This window comes from Sciurus vulgaris (genome assembly GCF_902686455.1).
Source record: "Sciurus vulgaris genome assembly, chromosome: 9".
In the NCBI taxonomy this organism is placed as follows: domain Eukaryota; kingdom Metazoa; phylum Chordata; class Mammalia; order Rodentia; family Sciuridae; genus Sciurus; species Sciurus vulgaris.
In genome coordinates, this window is record NC_136469.1 from 146,187,309 (window position 1) to 146,209,098 (window position 21,790).

At 53.6% G+C, this 21,790-nt stretch overlaps 1 protein-coding gene and 1 long non-coding RNA gene across 5 annotated transcripts in view; one reads left to right on the top strand and one right to left on the bottom strand.

Annotated features, from left to right (window-relative positions):
• Positions 1-21,790, bottom strand: part of PDE6B (phosphodiesterase 6B) — a gene marked incomplete at its 5' end in the record, with an annotated part of 53,241 nt that overhangs the window by 1,909 nt on the left and 29,542 nt on the right. The window contains 10 exons of the mRNA XM_079154576.1: positions 756-830; positions 1,113-1,176; positions 1,396-1,503; positions 1,578-1,678; positions 2,081-2,168; positions 2,272-2,381; positions 2,655-2,762; positions 20,015-20,161; positions 21,038-21,103; positions 21,622-21,765. Of these exons, the coding sequence (XP_079010702.1) occupies positions 756-830; positions 1,113-1,176; positions 1,396-1,503; positions 1,578-1,678; positions 2,081-2,168; positions 2,272-2,381; positions 2,655-2,762; positions 20,015-20,161; positions 21,038-21,103; positions 21,622-21,765 (1,011 nt within the window). The remainder of the gene's footprint in view (positions 1-755; positions 831-1,112; positions 1,177-1,395; positions 1,504-1,577; positions 1,679-2,080; positions 2,169-2,271; positions 2,382-2,654; positions 2,763-20,014; positions 20,162-21,037; positions 21,104-21,621; positions 21,766-21,790) is intronic.
• LOC306670113 lies at positions 347-21,582 on the top strand. Of its 4 annotated transcripts, XR_013766323.1 has the most exons (4): positions 347-409; positions 1,372-1,430; positions 3,271-3,377; positions 21,089-21,582. It is a non-coding gene; the product is annotated as an uncharacterized lncRNA (long non-coding RNA). The 4 variants fall into 4 exon arrangements; XR_013766324.1 differs by lacking the exon at positions 347-409 and having other exon boundaries at positions 695-1,430; XR_013766325.1 differs by lacking the exons at positions 347-409; positions 1,372-1,430 and adding an exon at positions 1,509-1,624 and having other exon boundaries at positions 3,244-3,377.

Consider the following 21,790-nt stretch of genomic DNA (forward strand, 5'->3'; position numbering starts at 1 on the left):
AGCAAAGACAGCTGGCCCAGTGCCATCTGCTCAGGCCCAGCCAGCCCCACCCTGTAGTTCTAACGAACACACAAGACAGAACGAGCAGAGCACAGGGGCAAAGATGCAGCCGCAGGGCCAAGCTCAGTGCCAGAGCTGGCCAGGAAGCAGAGAGCCAAGGTGCCTCTTTGTGAGCTGCCCAGGCCGCCCCTCCCCACTCCTGAGCCTCTGCCCCTCAAGTGGGCCACAGCTGGCTCAACCAAGGGTCTTCTGTTCACAGGGCACTGTCCCCAGTGTTGACCTCAGGTTGCGGTTGCTGGCCAGTCACTGGCTGCCCAGGCCCCAGATGAGCTGTGGAACCTGTACCTCATTTGCCTGGTTGGAGACCCTCCTCCCACCTCGTGCCAAGAGGCTGGAGCAGCATGGCCAGGTGCCGTCCTGTGCTAGCAGTGTGTCCATCTTGCATGGATGCTGGTCTTGCCCTGGACTCCCACCCCTGCTTTCCCTGCCCTGCACTGTCCCTGCAGCTGTCCTGCCTGCCTGGGGAATATCCGGGAGCCACTTGTACGACTTGTACTCGTGGCTCCTGGTCAGGAGACCCTCACCTCTGGGTGAGCATCACCAGGCCCTGCATGCCATCTCACCAGAGGAGAAGCTATCCACTCTCACATAACATGACCACTCTCACATAACATGTGAAGACCTCACACCAGGTCCCCCACACCATGAAGGGTCCACTCCCCGACAGGGCAGAAGCTTCTGGAAGCAACACTCACAATGGGCTGCTGATCCAAGACTGTCCTTTCCAAGTCCCCTTGTTCCCAGAACTCAGCAGCCACCAGCAGAGCAACCTGGCAGCACACAAAGGCAGTGCCCTTGGTTCTGCGTGCTCAGGGGTCCTGCCCCATGGCCACACCCCAGCCTGGGCCCCTCAAAGGACACATGGTGGGGTTGCACTGGAGCACCTGGAGCTCTCAGGCTCTGTGGGCCGGTTTAGTTACTAGGTGCCCCGCTCTGCACATGGGCAGGCCCCATGGCTGCCCTCAGCATGGCTGCTCCCCTCTGAGGCTCCCCAGATGCAGACCCAGGAGGCCCTGGAAGGGTGACTTTGGGTCTGGCCAGCCAGGCCTGACCTTGCTCTGGACCTCCCAGGGCTTGGTGATGGCAGACAGATCACAGGCAGTCATCATCATGGCCCTGCCGGCAGACAGAGCAGAACCATGAGTTCCTGCTGGCGCCCGCGGCTCCCTGAGACAGGCCTGGGGCAAGCGCCTGTCCTGGGGCACCATCTCAAGGTGAAGGAGGGAGCTGAGGGTGAAGAGAGGACGGCTAGCGGCCACAGCCCAGGACTCGTGCATCTGCCTTAGCTGTCCCTCGGGGCTCCTCCCGCAGGTCTGCAGGATGGAGTGGGCTCACATGACTATCTCCTTCCGCGTGGTCTCCAGAGACAGGTACTCCACCCAACTCTTCTTGTCCACGTAGTTCTTGGACTCATCCACGATCTTCTGGAACATGGTCCTCTTCCTGGATGTGGGAAGGAGGGGAAGGTGGTGGCCAGTCCTGCAGGGCGCACTCCCGCCCCACCTCCCGGCGCGCACTTGAAGTAGAGGGCCAGGTCAGTGGCGATGATGGCGATGTCCATGAGGTGGATCACATGCTCGTGCTGCCGCCGATTCAGGTTCTGGTAGATGTTCAGGCTCTGTGGGCATCAGTTGGTGCAGGGCTGCGGTCAGGTGTGGGGCAGGGCCCTTGGCTGTGGCTCTCGTCCTGGGCGCCTCCTCTTCCCCAGGCTCCTGGGTCCTGCATCAGGCTTGCCCCTGCTCCTGCTCCTTGGGAAGACAGCCCCCTGCCCTCCCTGTGTCCACCCTCCAAGGCAGCTTCTGCCGTGGCTGTAGGCTCTGAACCCAGCAGGCCTCGCACCTCGCTGTGCCGGGAGAAGCCTGGGTCGGCTTCCCTGGCACACCCCGCTGTCCTGGGCCTGCCCCCTGGACACCATCTGAGAACCTATCCTGGCTGCTCACATGGCCACAGGTCTCTTGCTGCCAAACCCACCCTGGACCGCCCAAGCCCTGCAGTTCCCAGGAGCCAGTGAGGGGCCAACCTCCTCTGCCAGCAGGAACTTCCCAAACTCCAGGTGGTGCCGCTCCAAGATGGAGGAGCCATGGAGCTTGGCTAGGGGATTCTGGGATCTGTTACAAATCGCATTCAGAACACAAGCAGTCAGAAGGGCAGTGGGCCAGGCCAGCTGTGCAGATGCCCCAGAGGGAGGCCCACGGCTGCCCGGGCGCCTACTTCATCTGGTACAGGTTGTTGGTGCCTCGGTGGTCGATGTCATGGCACAGGCCTGCCGTGACCATGGCGAGGGACTCCAGGTCTGTGTAGTAGATCTTCAGCTTGCCGGTCTGTCGGGGCAGGCCCAGGCCTGGGTCCTGCTGCTGCCCAGCTCCGTGCTCCAGCCAGGCCAGGGCAGGGGCTACTCGTGGCTGGGCCCCATCCTACTCTCTTGCCCAGCCCAGGTGTCCTCCACCATGACCCACCTGGGCAAGCACTGGTGGGAGGGTCTGGGCTGCCCCTCCCCCTGGGCCCTCCCCACCCAGGTCTGACTCCACCCCAGGCACACCAGGCAGGTGGGAGGTGGTTGTGGGTGCCCTGCCCACCCTGCCCTATCCACACACCATGAGTAGCGTGAACATGGTCTGGGCCACGTTGAAGCCGTGGCGCCAGTTGTGGTAGGTGACTCTCCGGTAGGCTTTGCTGACAGAGAACAGGAACCGCACGAGGACCTGGGGCAGAGGACGCGCAGCTCTGTGATCAGCGGGGAGTCACCCAAGCCTGGCATGGGATGGCTGGTCCCCCGAGCCTCCCATCCCACTTGTTCCCAGTGGCCCTTGCCTGCCGTTCCTGGGTCGGCAGTGACCTTGGGTTCACCCTGCAGGGCTGGGAGGAAGCCTGAGCCAGAAGGGAAGAGTTAAGAGTGGCTCCTGCCATTGGAATTGGGGCCTCGGCCTATGGGTCAGCCCCAAAGTAGGAAGGAGGCCCTGGGAGACTCTGAGAATCAGTGTTAGCCATGGATGTTTGAATGGGCCAGATATGTGGCCTGTGGACAAGAGGGTGGGGGAACGTTGCAGGGAGTCATCCAGGGGGAAAGAGAATATGGGTCAGGGGAGCCTCTGGCTTCCATTTTGATATTTAGGGTAGAAGATTATGTGGAAGTATTTTCATTCTGTTAGCATGTTCTATAAATCCTTTTGTGTTTTCCCTTAGTATTTACTAAGATTCATTCCAAAACAGCCGGCAGCCACTCTGTTCTCTGAGGGGCATGAGGAAAGGGAACTGACTCCCTCTGGGCTGGGGACAGAGCTGTGGGGATGAGGACAGGACCGAGGAGGAGACTGCAGGTGGGAGCACCAGCGCGGGTCCAGGGCTGGAGCCACATCTTCCCGAGTGTGACCCCAGGGGACTCCGGTAGCTTTCTCCCTGGGAGAGAAATGGCTTCCATTCCCTGACCCTGATGAAAACCAGTTATTGCCTAGTGATGCGCCAAATGAAAAAATTCCATGGAAACGTTACTGGTCAAAGGATCAGTCCATCAACCCATCACAAATGTGTAAACCTACCCATCCAAACACCATTCACCTACCAACAACCCAAAAAATGATCAGGCAGACATGACCCAACCACTCAGACATCACGTCAATAAACACCCACATTCAGGTACTAGTCCACTCCTCCATCATCAACCACCCAATCACCTACTAGTCCACATCTCTATCCTCACCAAACACTCACCTACTAGTCCACATCTCTATCCTCACCACACACTCACCTACTAGTCCACTGCTCTATCCTCACCACACACTCACCTACTAGTCCACTGCTCTATCCTCACCCACACACTCACCTACTAGTCCACTGCTCTATCCTCACCCACACACTCACCTACTAGTCCACTGCTCCATCCTCACCCACACACTCACCTACTAGTCCACTGCTCTATCCTCACCACACACTCACCTACTAGTCCACTACTCTATCCTCATCCACACACTCACCTACGAGTCCACTGCTCTATCCTCACCCACACACTCACCTACGAGTCCACTGCTCTATCCTCACCACACACTCACCTACGAGTCCACTGCCCTATCCTCACCACACACTCACCTACTAGTCCACTGCTCTATCCTCACCCACACACTCACCTACTAGTCCACTGCTGTATCCTCATCCACACACTCACCTACTAGTCCACTGCTCTATCCTCACCCACACACTCACCTACTAGTCCACTGCTCTATCCTCATCCACACACTCACCTTCTAGTCCACTGCTCTATCCTCACCCACACACTCACCTTCTAGTCCACTACTCTATCCTCACCCACACACTCACCTTCTAGTCCACTGCTCTATCCTCATCCACACACTCACCTACGAGTCCACTGCTCTATCCTCACCACACACTCACCTACTAGTCCACTGCTCTATCCTCATCCACACACTCACCTACTAGTCCACTGCTCTATCCTCACCCACACACTCACCTTCTAGCCCACTGCTCTATCCTCATCCACACACTCACCTACGAGTCCACTGCTCTATCCTCACCACACACTCACCTACTAGTCCACTGCTCTATCCTCACCCACACACTCACCTTCTCGTCCACTGCTCTATCCTCACCACACACTCACCTACTAGTCCACTGCTCTATCCTCACCCACACACTCACCTTCTAGTCCACTGCTCTATCCTCATCCACACACTCACCTACTAGTCCACTGCTCTATCCTCACCACACACTCACCTACTAGTCCACTGCTCTATCCTCACCCACACACTCACCTTCTAGTCCACTGCTCTATCCTCACCACACACTCACCTACTAGTCCACTGCTCTATCCTCACCCACACACTCACCTTCTAGTCCACTGCTCTATCCTCATCCACACACTCACCTACTAGTCCACTGCTCTATCCTCACCACACACTCACCTACTAGTCCACTGCTCTATCCTCACCCACACACTCACCTTCTAGTCCACTGCTCTATCCTCACCACACACTCACCTACTAGTCCACTGCTCTATCCTCACCACACACTCACCTACTAGTCCACTGCTCTATCCTCACCCACACACTCACCTTCTAGTCCACTGCTCTATCCTCACCACACACTCACCTACTAGTCCACTGCTCTATCCTCACCACACACTCACCTACTAGTCCACTGCTCTATCCTCACCACACACTCACCTACTAGTCCACTGCTCTATCCTCACCCACACACTCACCTACTAGTCCACTGCTGTATCCTCACCCACACACTCACCTACTAGTCCACTGCTCTATCCTCATCCACACACTCACCTTCTAGTCCACTGCTCTATCCTCACCCACACACTCACCTACTAGTCCACTGCTCTATCCTCACCACACACTCACCTACTAGTCCACTGCTCTATCCTCATCCACACACTCACCTACGAGTCAACTGCTCTATCCTCACCACACACTCACCTACTAGTCCACTGCTCTATCCTCACCCACACACTCACCTACTAGTCCACTGCTCTATCCTCATCCACACACTCACCTACTAGTCCACTGCTCTATCCTCACCCACACACTCACCTTCTAGTCCACTGCTCTATCCTCACCCACACACTCACCTACTAGTCCACGGCTCTATCCTCATCCACACACTCACCTACTAGTCCACTGCTCTATCCTAACCCACACACTCACCTACTAGTCCACTGCTCTATGCTCACCCACACACTCACCTACTAGTCCACTGCTCTATCCTCACCCACACACTCACCTACTAGTCCACTGCTCTATCCTCACCCACACACTCACCTACTAGTCCACTGCTCTATCCTCACCCACACACTCACCTTCTAGTCCACTGCTCTATCCTCACCCACACACTCACCTACTAGTCCACTGCTCTATCCTCACCCACACACTCACCTACTAGTCCACTGCTCTATGCTCATCCACACACTCACCTACTAGTCCACTGCTCTATCCTCACCCACACACTCACCTACTAGTCCACTGCTCTATCCTCACCCACACACTCACCTACTAGTCCACTGCTCTATCCTCACCCACACACTCACCTTCTAGTCCACTGCTCTATCCTCACCCACACACTCACCTACTAGTCCACTGCTCTATCCTCACCCACACACTCACCTACTAGTCCACTGCTCTATCCTCACCCACACACTCACCTACTAGTCCACTGCTCTATGCTCATCCACACACTCACCTACTAGTCCACTGCTCTATCCTCACCCACACACTCACCTTCTAGTCCACTGCTCTATCCTCACCCACACACTCACCTACTAGTCCACTGCTCTATCCTCACCCACACACTCACCTACTAGTCCACTGCTCTATGCTCATCCACACACTCACCTACTAGTCCACTGCTCTATCCTCACCCACACACTCACCTTCTAGTCCACTGCTCTATCCTCACCCACACACTCACCTACTAGTCCACGGCTCTATCCTCATCCACACACTCACCTACTAGTCCACTGCTCTATCCTAACCCACACACTCACCTACTAGTCCACTGCTCTATGCTCACCCACACACTCACCTACTAGTCCACTGCTCTATCCTCACCCACACACTCACCTACTAGTCCACTGCTCTATCCTCACCCACACACTCACCTACTAGTCCACTGCTCTATGCTCATCCACACACTCACCTACTAGTCCACTGCTCTATCCTCACCCACACACTCACCTACTAGTCCACTGCTCTATCCTCACCCACACACTCACCTACTAGTCCACTGCTCTATCCCCACCCACACACTCATCTACTAGTCCACTGCTCTATCCTCACCCACACACTCACCTACTAGTCCACTGCTCTATGCTCATCCACACACTCACCTACTAGTCCACTGCTCTATCCTCACCCACACACTCACCTACTAGTCCACTGCTCTATCCTCACCCACACACTCACCTTCTAGTCCACTGCTCTATCCTCATCCACACACTCACCTACAAGTCCACTGCTCTATCCTCATCCACACACTCACCTACAAGTCCACTGCTCTATCCTCATCCACACACTCACCTACCAGTCCACTGCTCTATCCTCACCCACACACTCACCTTCTAGTCCACTGCTCTATCCTCACCCACACACTCACCTTCTAGTCCACTGCTCTATCCTCACCCACACACTCACCTTCTAGTCCACTGCTCTATCCTCATCCACACACACCTACTAGTCCACTGCTCTATCCTCACCCACACACTCACCTTCTAGTCCACTGCTCTATCCTCATCCACACACTCACCTTCTAGTCCACTGCTCTATCCTCATCCACACACTCACCTACTAGTCCACTGCTCTATCCTCATCCACACACTCACCTACGAGTCCACTGCTCTATCCTCACCCACACACTCACCTTCTAGTCCACTGCTCTATCCCCACCCACACACTCACCTTCTAGTCCACTGCTCTATCCTCACCCACACACTCACCTTCTAGTCCAATGCTCTATCCTCACCCACACACTCACCTTCTAGTCCACTGCTCTATCCTCACCCACACACTCACCTTCTAGTCCAGTGCTCTATCCTCATCCACACACTCACCTACGAGTCCACTGCTCTATCCTCACCCACACACTCACCTTCTAGTCCACTGCTCTATCCTCATCCACACACTCACCTACGAGTCCACTGCTGTATCCTCACCCACACACTCACCTTCTAGTCCACTGCTCTATCCTCATCCACACACTCACCTACTAGTCCACTGCTCTATCCTCATCCACACACTCACCTACTAGTCCACTGCTCAATCCTCATCCACACACTCACCTACGAGTCCACTGCTCTATCCTCACCCACACACTCACCTTCTAGTCCACTGCTCTATCCTCATCCACACACTCACCTAGTAGTCCACTGCTCTATCCTCATCCACACACTCACCTACTAGTCCACTGCTCAATCCTCATCCACACACTCACCTACTAGTCCACTGCTCTATCCTCACCCACACACTCACCTTCTAGTCCACTGCTCTATCCTCACCCACACACTCACCTTCTAGTCCACTGCTCAATCCTCATCCACACACTCACCTTCTAGTCCACTGCTCAATCCTCATCCACACACTCACCTACGAGTCCACTGCTCTATCCTCACCCACACACTCACCTTCTAGTCCACTGCTCTATCCTCATCCACACACTCACCTAGTAGTCCACTGCTCTATCCTCATCCACACACTCACCTACTAGTCCACTGCTCAATCCTCATCCACACACTCACCTTCTAGTCCACTGCTCTATCCTCACCCACACACTCACCTACTAGTCCACTGCTCTATCCTCATCCACACACTCACCTACTAGTCCACTGCTCTATCCTCACCCACACACTCACCTACTAGTCCACTGCTCTATCCTCATCCACACACTCACCTTCTAGTCCACTGCTCTATCCTCACCCACACACTCACCTACTGGTCCACTGCTCTATCCTCATCCACACACTCACCTACTAGTCCACTGCTCTATCCTCACCCACACACTCACCTACTAGTCCACTGCACTATCCTCACCCACACACTCACCTACTAGTCCACTGCTCTATCCTCACCCACACACTCACCTACTAGTCCACTGCTCTATGCTCACCCACACACTCACCTACTAGTCCACTGCTCTATCCTCATCCACACACTCACCTTCTAGTCCACTGCTCTATCCTCATCCACACACTCACCTACTAGTCCACTGCTCTATCCTCACCCACACACTCACCTTCTAGTCCACTGCTCTATGCTCACCCACACACTCACCTACTAGTCCACTGCTCTATCCTCACCCACACACTCACGTACTAGTCCACTGCTCTATGCTCACCCACACACTCACCTACTAGTCCACTGCTCTATCCTCACCCACACACTCACCTACTAGTCCACTGCTCTATGCTCACCCACACACTCACCTACTAGTCCACTGCTCTATCCTCACCCACACACTCACCTACTAGTCCACTGCTCTATCCTCACCCACACACTCACCTACTAGTCCACTGCTCTATGCTCACCCACACACTCACCTCCTAGTCCACTGCTCTATCCTCATCCACACACTCACCTTCTAGTCCACTGCTCTATCCTCATCCACACACTCACCTACTAGTCCACTGCTCTATCCTCATCCACACACTCACCTACGAGTCCACTGCTCTATCCTCACCCACACACTCACCTTCTAGTCCACTGCTCTATCCTCATCCACACACTCACCTACCAGTCCACTGCTCTATCCTCACCCACACAGTCACCTTCTAGTCCACTGCTCTATCCTCACCCACACACTCACCTTCTAGTCCACTGCTCTATCCTCATCCACACACTCACCTACTAGTCCACTGCTCTATCCTCACCCACACACTCACCTTCTAGTCCACTGCTCTATCCTCATCCACACACTCACCTTCTAGTCCACTGCTCTATCCTCATCCACACACTCACCTACTAGTCCACTGCTCTATCCTCATCCACACACTCACCTACGTGTCCACTGCTCTATCCTCACCCACACACTCACCTTCTAGTCCAATGCTCTATCCTCACCCACACACTCACCTTCTAGTCCACTGCTCTATCCTCACCCACGCACTCACCTTCTAGTCCACTGCTCTATCCTCATCCACACACTCACCTACGAGTCCACTGCTCTATCCTCACCCAAACACTCACCTTCTAGTCCACTGCTCTATCCTCATCCACACACTCACCTACGAGTCCACTGCTCTATCCTCACCCACACACTCACCTTCTAGTCCACTGCTCTATCCTCACCCACACACTCACCTTCTAGTCCACTGCTCTATCCTCATCAACACACTCACTACTAGTCCACTGCTCTATCCTCATCCACACACTCACCGACAAGTCCACTGCTCTATCCTCACCCACACACTCACCTTCTAGTCCACTGCTCTATCCTCACCCACACACTCACCTTCTAGTCCACTGCTCTATCCTAATCCACACACTCACCTACTAGTCCACTGCTCTATCCTCATCCACACACTCACCTACGAGTCCACTGCTCTATCCTCACCCACACACTCACCTTCTAGTCCACTGCTCTATCCTCATCCACACACTCACCTACTAGTCCACTGCTCTATCCTCATCCACACACTCACCTACGAGTCCACTGCTCTATCCTCACACACACACTCACCTTCTAGTCCACTGCTCTATCCTCATCCACACACTCACCTACTAGTCCACTGCTCTATCCTCATCCACACACTCACCTACGAGTCCACTGCTCTATCCTCACACACACACTCACCTTCTAGTCCACTGCTCTATCCTCACCCACACACTCACCTTCTAGTCCACTGCTCTATCCTCACCCACACACTCACCTTCTAGTCCACTTCTCTATCCTCCTCCACACACTCACCTTCTAGTCCACTGCTCTATCCTCACCCACACACTCACCTACTAGTCCACTGCTCTATCCTCACCCACACACTCACCTACTAGTCCACTGCTCTATCCTCATCCACACACTCACCTACTAGTCCACTGCTCTATCCTCACCCACACACTCATCTTCTAGTCCACTGCTCTATCCTCCTCCACACACTCACTTTCTAGTCCACTGCTCTATCCTCATCCACACACTCACTTTCTATTCCACTGCTCTATCCTCATTCACACACTCACCTACTAGCCCACTGCTCTATCCTCACCCACACACTCACCTTCTAGTCCACTGCTCTATCCTCACCCACACACTCACCTACTAGTCCACTGCTCTATCCTCACCCACACACTCACCTTCTAGTCCACTGCTCTATCCTCATCCACACACTCACTTTCTAGTCCACTGCTCTATCCTCATTCACACACTCACCTACTAGCCCACTGCTCTATCCTCACCCACACACTCACCTTCTAGTACACTGCTCTATCCTCATCCACACACTCACTTTCTAGTCCACTGCTCTATCCTCATGCACACACTCACCTACTAGTCCACTGCTCTATCCTCATCCACACACTCACCTACTAGTCCACTGCTCTATCCTCACCCACACACTCACCTTCTAGTCCACTGCTCTATCCTCATCCACACACTCACTTTCTAGTCCACTGCTCTATCCTCATTCACACACTCACCTACTAGTCCACTGCTCTATCCTCACCCACACACTCACCTTCTAGTCCACTGCTCTATCCTCACCCACACACTCACCTTCTAGTCCACTGCTCTATCCTCACCCACACACTCACCTACTAGTCCACTGCTCTATCCTCATCCACACACTCACCTACTAGTCCACTACTCTATCCTCACCCACACACTCACCTACTAGTCCACTGCTCTATCCTCATCCCACACACTCACCTACTAGTCCACTGCTCTATCCTCATCCACACACTCACCTACTAGTCCACTGCTCTATCCTCACCCACACACTCACCTACTAGTCCACTGCTCTATCCTCACCCACACACTCACCTACTAGTCCACTGCTCTATCCTCACCCACACACTCACCTACTAGTCCACTGCTCTATCCTCACCCACACACTCACCTACTAGTCCACTGCTCTATCCTCACCCACACACTCACCTACTAGTCCACTGCTCTATCCTCACCCACACACTCACCTACTAGTCCACTGCTCTATCCTCACCACACACTCACCTACTAGTCCACTGCTCTATCCTCACCCACACACTCACCTACTAGTCCACTGCTCTATCCTCATCCACACACTCACCTACTAGTCCACTGCTCTATCCTCACCACACACTCACCTACTAGTCCACTGCTCTATCCTCACCCACACACTCACCTACTAGTCCACTGCTCTATCCTCACCCACGCACTCACCTTCTAGTCCACTGCTCTATCCTCATCAACACACTCACCTACTAGTCCACTGCTCTATCCTCATCCACACACTCACCTACGAGTCCACTGCTCTATCCTCACCCAAACACTCACCTTCTAGTCCACTGCTCTATCCTCATCCACACACGCACCTACGAGTCCACTGCTCTATCCTCACCCACACACTCACCTTCTAGTCCACTGCTCTATCCTCACCCACACACTCACCTTCTAGTCCACTGCTCTATCCTCATCCACACACTCACCTACTAGTCCACTGCTCAATCCTCATCCAAAACTCACCTACAAGTCCACTGCTCTATCCTCACCCACACACTCACCTTCTAGTCCACTGCTCTATCCTCACCCACACACTCACCTTCTAGTCCACTGCTCTATCCTCATCAACACACTCACCTACTAGTCCACTGCTCTATCCTCATCCACACACTCACCTACAAGTCCACTGCTCTATCCTCACCCACACACTCACCTTCTAGTCCACTGCTCTATCCTCATCCCACACACTCACCTTCTCGTCCACTGCTCTATCCTCACCCACACACTCACCTACTAGTCCACTGCTCTATCCTCACCCACACACTCACCTACTAGTCCACTGCTCTATCCTCACCCACACACTCACCTACTAGTCCACTGCTCTATCCTCATCCACACACTCACCTACTAGTCCACTGCTCTATCCTCACCACACACTCACCTACTAGTCCACTGCTCTATCCTCACCCACACACTCACCTACTAGTCCACTGCTCTATCCTCACCCACACACTCACCTACTAGTCCACTGCTCTATCCTCACCCACACACTCACCTACTAGTCCACTGCTCTATCCTCACCCACACACTCACCTTCTAGTCCACTGCTCTATCCTCATCCACACACTCACCTACTAGTCCACTGCTCTATCCTCATCCACACACTCACCTACTAGTCCACTGCTCTATCCTCACCCACACACTCACCTACCACTGCTCTATCCTCACCCACACACTCACCTACTAGTCCACTGCTCTATCCTCACCACACACTCACCTACTAGTCCACTGCTCTATCCTCACCCACACACTCACCTACTAGTCCACTGCTCTATCCTCACCCACACACTCACCTACTAGTCCACTGCTCTATCCTCACCCACACACTCACCTACTAGTCCACTGCTCTATCCTCACCCACACACTCACCTACTAGTCCACTGCTCTATCCTCACCCACACACTCACCTACTAGTCCACTGCTCTATCCTCACCCACACACTCACCTACTAGTCCACTGCTCTATCCTCACCCACACACTCACCTACTAGTCCACTGCTCTATCCTCATCCACACACTCACCTACTAGTCCACTGCTCTATCCTCACCCACACACTCACCTACTAGTCCACTGCTCTATCCTCACCCACACACTCACCTACTAGTCCACTGCTCTATCCTCACCCACACACTCACCTACTAGTCCACTGCTCTATCCTCACCCACACACTCACCTACTAGTCCACTGCTCTATCCTCACCCACACACTCACCTACTAGTCCACTGCTCTATCCTCATCCACACACTCACCTACTAGTCCACTGCTCTATCCTCATCCACACACTCACCTACTAGTCCACTGCTCTATCCTCATCCCACACACTCACCTACTAGTCCACTGCTCTATCCTCACCCACACACTCACCTACTAGTCCACTGCTCTATCCTCACCCACACACTCACTTACTAGTCCACTGCTCTATCCTCACCACACACTCACCTTCTCGTCCACTGCTCTATCCTCACCACACACTCACCTTCTAGTCCACTGCTCTATCCTCACCCACACACTCACCTACTAGTCCACTGCTCTATCCTCACCCACACACTCACCTACTAGTCCACTGCTCTATCCTCACCCACACACTCACCTACTAGTCCACTGCTCTATCCTCATCCACACACTCACCTACTAGTCCACTGCTCTATCCTCACCCACACACTCACCTACTAGTCCACTGCTCTATCCTCACCCACACACTCACCTACTAGTCCACTGCTCTATCCTCATCCACACACTCACCTACTAGTCCACTGCTCTATCCTCACCCACACACTCACCTACTAGTCCACTGCTCTATCCTCACCCACACACTCACCTACTAGTCCACTGCTCTATCCTCACCCACACACTCACCTACTAGTCCACTGCTCTATCCTCACCCACACACTCACCTACTAGTCCACTGCTCTATCCTCACCCACACACTCACCTTACTAGTCCACTGCTCTATCCTCATCCACACACTCACCTACTAGTCCACTGCTCTATCCTCACCCACACACTCACCTACTAGTCCACTGCTCTATCCTCACCCACACACTCACCTACTAGTCCACTGCTCTATCCTCACCCACACACTCACCTACTAGTCCACTGCTCTATCCTCACCCACACACTCACCTACTAGTCCACTGCTCTATCCTCACCCACACACTCACCTACTAGTCCACTGCTCTATCCTCACCCACACACTCACCTTCTAGTCCACTGCTCTATCCTCATCCACACACTCACCTACTAGTCCACTGCTCTATCCTCACCCACACACTCACCTACTAGTCCACTGCTCTATCCTCACCCACACACTCACCTACTAGTCCACTGCTCTATCCTCACCCACACACTCACCTACTAGTCCACTGCTCTATCCTCACCCACACACTCACCTACTAGTCCACTGCTCTATCCTCATCCACACACTCACCTACTAGTCCACTGCTCTATCCTCACCCACACACTCACCTACTAGTCCACTGCTCTATCCTCATCCACACACTCACCTACTAGTCCACTGCTCCTTCCTCACCCACACACTCACCTACTAGTCCACTGCTCTATCCTCACCCACACACTCACCTACTAGTCCACTGCTCTATCCTCATCCACACACTCACCTACTAGTCCACTGCTCTATCCTCATCCACACACTCACCTACTAGTCCACTGCTCTATCCTCATCCACACACTCACCTACTAGTCCACTGCTCTATCCTCACCCACACACTCACCTACTAGTCCACTGCTCTATCCTCACCCACACACTCACCTACTAGTCCACTGCTCTATCCTCATCCACACACTCACCTACTAGTCCACTGCTCTATCCTCACCCACACACTCACCTTCTAGTCCACTGCTCTATCCTCACCCACACACTCACCTACTAGTCCACTGCTCTATCCTCACCCACACACTCACCTACTAGTCCACTGCTCTATCCTCACCCACACACTCACCTACTAGTCCACTGCTCTATCCTCATCCACACACTCACCTACTAGTCCACTGCTCTATCCTCATCCCACACACTCACCTACTAGTCCACTGCTCTATCCTCACCCACACACTCACCTACTAGTCCACTGCTCTATCCTCATCCACACACTCACCTTCTAGTCCACTGCTCTATCCTCACCCACACACTCACCTTCTAGTCCACTGCTCTATCCTCATCCACACACTCACCTACTAGTCCACTGCTCTATCCTCACCCACACACTCACCTTACTAGTCCACTGCTCTATCCTCACCCACACACTCACCTACTAGTCCACTGCTCTATCCTCATCCACACACTCACCTACTAGTCCACTGCTCTATCCTCACCCACACACTCACCTACTAGTCCACTGCTCTATCCTCATCCCACACACTCACCTTACTAGTCCACTGCTCTATCCTCATCCACACACTCACCTACTAGTCCACTGCTCTATCCTCACCCACACACTCACCTACTAGTCCACTGCTCTATCCTCACCCACACACTCACCTACTAGTCCACTGCTCTATCCTCACCCACACACTCACCTACTAGTCCACTGCTCTATCCTCACCCACACACTCACCTACTAGTCCACTGCTCTATCCTCACCCACACACTCACCTACTAGTCCACTGCTCTATCCTCACCCACACACTCACCTACTAGTCCACTGCTCTATCCTCACCCACACACTCACCTACTAGTCCACTGCTCTATCCTCACCCACACACTCACCTACTAGTCCACTGCTCTATCCTCATCCACACACTCACCTACTAGTCCACTGCTCTATCCTCACCCACACACTCACCTACTAGTCCACTGCTCTATCCTCACCCACACACTCACCTACTAGTCCACTGCTCTATCCTCACCCACACACTCACCTACTAGTCCACTGCTCTATCCTCACCCACACACTCACCTACTAGTCCACTGCTCTATCCTCATCCACACACTCACCTACTAGTCCACTGCTCTATCCTCACCCACACACTCACCTACTAGTCCACTGCTCTATCCTCATCCACACACTCACCTACTAGTCCACTGCTCTATCCTCACCCACACACTCACCTACTAGTCCACTGCTCTATCCTCACCCACACACTCACCTACTAGTCCACTGCTCTATCCTCACCCACACACTCACCTACTAGTCCACTGCTCTATCCTCATCCACACACTCACCTACTAGTCCACTGCTCTATCCTCATCCACACACTCACCTACTAGTCCACTGCTCTATCCTCATCCACACACTCACCTACTAGTCCACTGCTCTATCCTCATCCACACACTCACCTACTAGTCCACTGCTCTATCCTCATCCCACACACTCACCTACTAGTCCACTGCTCTATCCTCACCCACACACTCACCTTCTAGTCCACTGCTCTATCCTCATCCACACACTCACCTACTAGTCCACTGCTCTATCCTCACCCACACACTCACCTACTAGTCCACTGCTCTATCCTCACCCACACACTCACCTACTAGTCCACTGCTCTATCCTCACCCACACACTCACCTACTAGTCCACTGCTCTATCCTCACCCACACACTCACCTACTAGTCCACTGCTCTATCCTCACCCACACACTCACCTACTAGTCCACTGCTCTATCCTCATCCCACACACTCACCTACTAGTCCACTGCTCTATCCTCATCCACACACTCACCTACTAGTCCACTGCTCTATCCTCACCCACACACTCACCTACTAGTCCACTGCTCTATCCTCACCCACACACTCACCTACTAGTCCACTGCTCTATCCTCACCCACACACTCACCTTACTAGTCCACTGCTCTATCCTCATCCACACACTCACCTACTAGTCCACTGCTCTATCCTCACCCACACACTCACCTACTAGTCCACTGCTCTATCCTCACCCACACACTCACCTACTAGTCCACTGCTCTATCCTCACCCACACACTCACCTACTAGTCCACTGCTCTATCCTCACCCACACACTCACCTACTAGTCCACTGCTCTATCCTCACCCACACACTCACCTACTAGTCCACTGCTCTATCCTCACCCACACACTCACCTACTAGTCCACTGCTCTATCCTCATCCACACACTCACCTACTAGTCCACTGCTCTATCCTCACCCACACACTCACCTTACTAGTCCACTGCTCTATCCTCACCCACACACTCACCTACTAGTCCACTGCTCTATCCTCACCCACACACTCACTTACTAGTCCACTGCTCTATCCTCACCCACACACTCACCTACTAGTCCACTGCTCTATCCTCACCCACACACTCACCTACTAGTCCACTGCTCTATCCTCACCCACACACTCACCTACTAGTCCACTGCTCTATCCTCACCCACACACTCACCTACTAGTCCACTGCTCTATCCTCACCCACACACTCACCTACTAGTCCACTGCTCTATCCTCACCCACACACTCACCTACTAGTCCACTGCTCTATCCTCACCCACACACTCACCTACTAGTCCACTGCTCTATCCTCATCCACACACTCACCTACTAGTCCACTGCTCTATCCTCACCCACACACTCACCTACTAGTCCACTGCTCTATCCTCACCCACACACTCACCTACTAGTCCACTGCTCTATCCTCACCCACACACTCACCTACTAGTCCACTGCTCTATCCTCACCCACACACTCACCTACTAGTCCACTGCTCTATCCTCACCCACACACTCACCTACTAGTCCACTGCTCCTTCCTCATCCACACACTCACCTACTAGTCCACTGCTCTATCCTCATCCACACACTCACCTACTAGTCCACTGCTCTATCCTCACCCACACACTCACCTACTAGTCCACTGCTCTATCCTCATCCACACACTCACCTTACTAGTCCACTGCTCTATCCTCATCCACACACTCACCTACTAGTCCACTGCTCTATCCTCATCCACACACTCACTTACTAGTCCACTGCTCTATCCTCATCCACACACTCACCTACTAGTCCACTGCTCTATCCTCATCCACACACTCACCTACTAGTCCACTGCTCTATCCTCATCCACACACTCACCTACTAGTCCACTGCTCTATCCTCATCCACACACTCACCTACTAGTCCACTGCTCTATCCTCATCCACACACTCACCTTCTAGTCCACTGCTCTATCCTCATCCACACACTCACCTACTAGTCCACTGCTCTATCCTCATCCACACACTCACCTTACTAGTCCACTGCTCCTATCCTCATCCACACACTCACCTTCTAGTCCACTGCTCTATCCTCATCCACACACTCACCTTCTAGTCCACTGCTCTATCCTCATCCACACACTCACCTACTAGTCCACTGCTCTATCCTCATCCACACACTCACCTACTAGTCCACTGCTCTATCCTCATCCACACACTCACCTACTAGTCCACTGCTCTATCCTCATCCACACACTCACCTACTAGTCCACTGCTCTATCCTCATCCCACACACTCACCTACTAGTCCACTGCTCTATCCTCACCCACACACTCACCTTCTAGTCCACTGCTCTATCCTCATCCACACACTCACCTACTAGTCCACTGCTCTATCCTCATCCACACACTCACCTACTAGTCCACTGCTCTATCCTCATCCACACACTCACCTACTAGTCCACTGCTCTATCCTCACCCACACACTCACCTTCTAGTCCACTGCTCTATCCTCATCCACACACTCACCTACTAGTCCACTGCTCCTTCCTCATCCACACACTCACCTACTAGTCCACTGCTCTTTCCTCATCCACACACTCACCTACTAGTCCACTGCTCTTTCCTCATCCACACACTCACCTACTAGTCCACTGCTCTATCCTCATCTACACACTCACCTACTAGTCCACTGCTCTATCCTCACCCACACTCTCACCTACTAGTCCACTGCTCTATGCTCACCCACCCACTCACGTTCTAAGCCACTGGCGTATCATTATCCACTCATGCATGTACTAGTCCCCTGCTCTATCCTCACGCACCCGCTCACCTACTAAGCCACTGGTCTATCCTAATCCACCCCCTCACCCACACATCCATTTACCCATGTGCCCCTCGTTTCATCTATGTATCTGTTCAGTTGTCCTTCTACCCATTTTTTCTGTCCACCCTGATCTACACATCCTTCAACTCTACATCCTTTGTCCATAAATCCACCTTCTGTTCCTCCGTTCAGACATCTATTGTAGGCATACTTCATGTATTTTGAAATTCTCTGAGGAATTTGCTTGTCCCCAAAAGACCTTGGGACACCCGTCATCTCAACCTTTTCCCCTCCTGAAGATCTGGGTGTCTCACCCTTTTTACCACCTCCTAGAATTTCTGGGACTCTCAAGCATGCCCTCTCACCTCCTGGGATCAGGGACCCTCATACATGCCTCCTAGGGGATCAGGACCGTAAACCATGCCTCTCTAATTCGTGGGGATCTGGACTCTCTACCATGCTCTTCTCACCTCCCAGGGGATCAGTACCCTCAAACATGCTTCTTTACCTTTCGGGGACCAGAGACACTCACCCATGCCCACCTAACCTGCAGGGGATCAGGGACCCTCACCCATACCCACCTATCCCCCAGGGGATCATGGGCTGTCACCCATGCCCACCTACCACCCAGGGGATCAGTACCCTCACCCATGCCCTCCTCCTCCTGGGGATCAGGGACCCTCACCCAAGCTCCCACCTCCTGGGGATCAGCACCCTCACCCCTTCCCTCCTCCTCCTGGGGTCAGGCCCTCAACATGCTCCCACCTCCTGGGGGATCTGGAACTTGCGCACCACGCCCAGCTCATAGTACATCTGGACGCCACACTTGACCAGCTCCAGCTCTGTGCACTCCAGGTCAGAGAAATGGAACTCATAGATGTCGAACTTGGTGGGCCCTGGAAGCTCTTCCTTCTGCAGGGGCAATGAGGGCTGAGGCAGGCCCACCAGCCCCACTTGCTCCACATCCTTCCTCCTCTCTGAACCCTCTCTCCCACCAGATGCCCTACACCTCTGGTGAGATCTGCAGCCCATGGCCTGGGACATCCCATCCCCCCAGCTCAGCCCATCCTCCCTCTCCTCCCACCCTGGGCAGACAGTAATGATGTCAGGGAAGCAAACTAGCAAAAACAGATACGTGCAGGGAAAGGTAGGCACACATGGACAAAGGCAGCTGGACATGTGCACATATGTGCTGACTTACATAGCAGCACATGCACACAGCACAGGTGACATAGACATTGGGACTGTCATAACTCGTCCCATGATCACATTCTCTGAGGCCACACAGTGGGACGAACAACCCAGATGACTGCTAAGTCACACAGGTGGCAGAAATGGAGGTGTCACAGACCACTAGGTGATCTATGATGTTCTCTGGGAGACACACAAGCATGTGTGTGTGTGTCCTGTGTGTGCTTCCACAGTGGGGTTTGCAGGCAGCTGGCCCTGCTCTAGGGGCAGCACAGATGGACACTTGTTCCAAGTCATGCCTGCAGATACTATAATGTGGACAGTTCTGGAAGCACAGAGAAGACAGGAGGGCATACAAATGCGGTTGGCAGTGCAGATGTCAAGTCAGTTCCAGCTGGACAGGAGCTCAAAACACTGGCCAGGAAAGACTCAGAGCCAGGGTCCTGTAGATGCATGTCTGCTGAGGAGTGCAGGTGCACTCAACCACAGGCCCACACAGACGACCAACATCTTGAGATGGCACCCTGTCCCAGGGGAACGCCCCTCCTGTGGGCAGGAGTGCCCAGCGTCCACTGAGGAACAGATGCAGGTTCTCACCAAGATCTTCCCCAGTTCGTCCTCCTCACAGTCAGTGGGCTCCTTCCCCAGGCGTTCCCTCGTTGGCTAAAAGGAGCAACAGACAGGTCATGGGACAGAGACGGCACTGCCCTCAGCCTTGAGTGAGAGAGTGACCATCACCTTCACATGTAAGCACGTTGGACAAAGGGACTCTGAGGACTGATGGGCAGCTGTCTCCTTGGGCCAGGGTACCCTTGATTCCAGATAGACAGGCACCCTCATGGGAGTGAGCAGGTGCCTGAAGGCCCCAGTGTGTGTGACTGTGCACCACGTGCATGGATGTGAGTGCTTGCATGAGTATGTGTGTGAGTGTGCATGTGTGTGCGCAGCTCACTTGCCTGCATCTCCCACTGATCTCAGCACTCTGCGTGGATAACAGGTGGAGCCTCTCATGATGGGCAGGAGGGCATTGGGCACACCCATCCACAGCTGAGTCTGAGGCACTGGGAAGTCCCAGGGCTGGGCAGGCAGGGTATGGGCACCAGGGACCTGGGGTCGGGTGTATCTTCCCCTGGGCTCCCTGCCTCCCCGCACAGAGGCACTGTGGAGTGGAGGTGTGGTACCAGGATCATCTGGATTTCATCCTTGTCGCATCTCACGTGGTACAGAACCATGTCTTGGGCGATGTCTTTGCGGTTCTCCAGCTTGTTCATTTTGTCATAGGTGTCTGTGTTCAGCACTGACCAGCCCAGGAACTGCGTAAGGGACTGGAGACAGAACTGCAGGGTCACC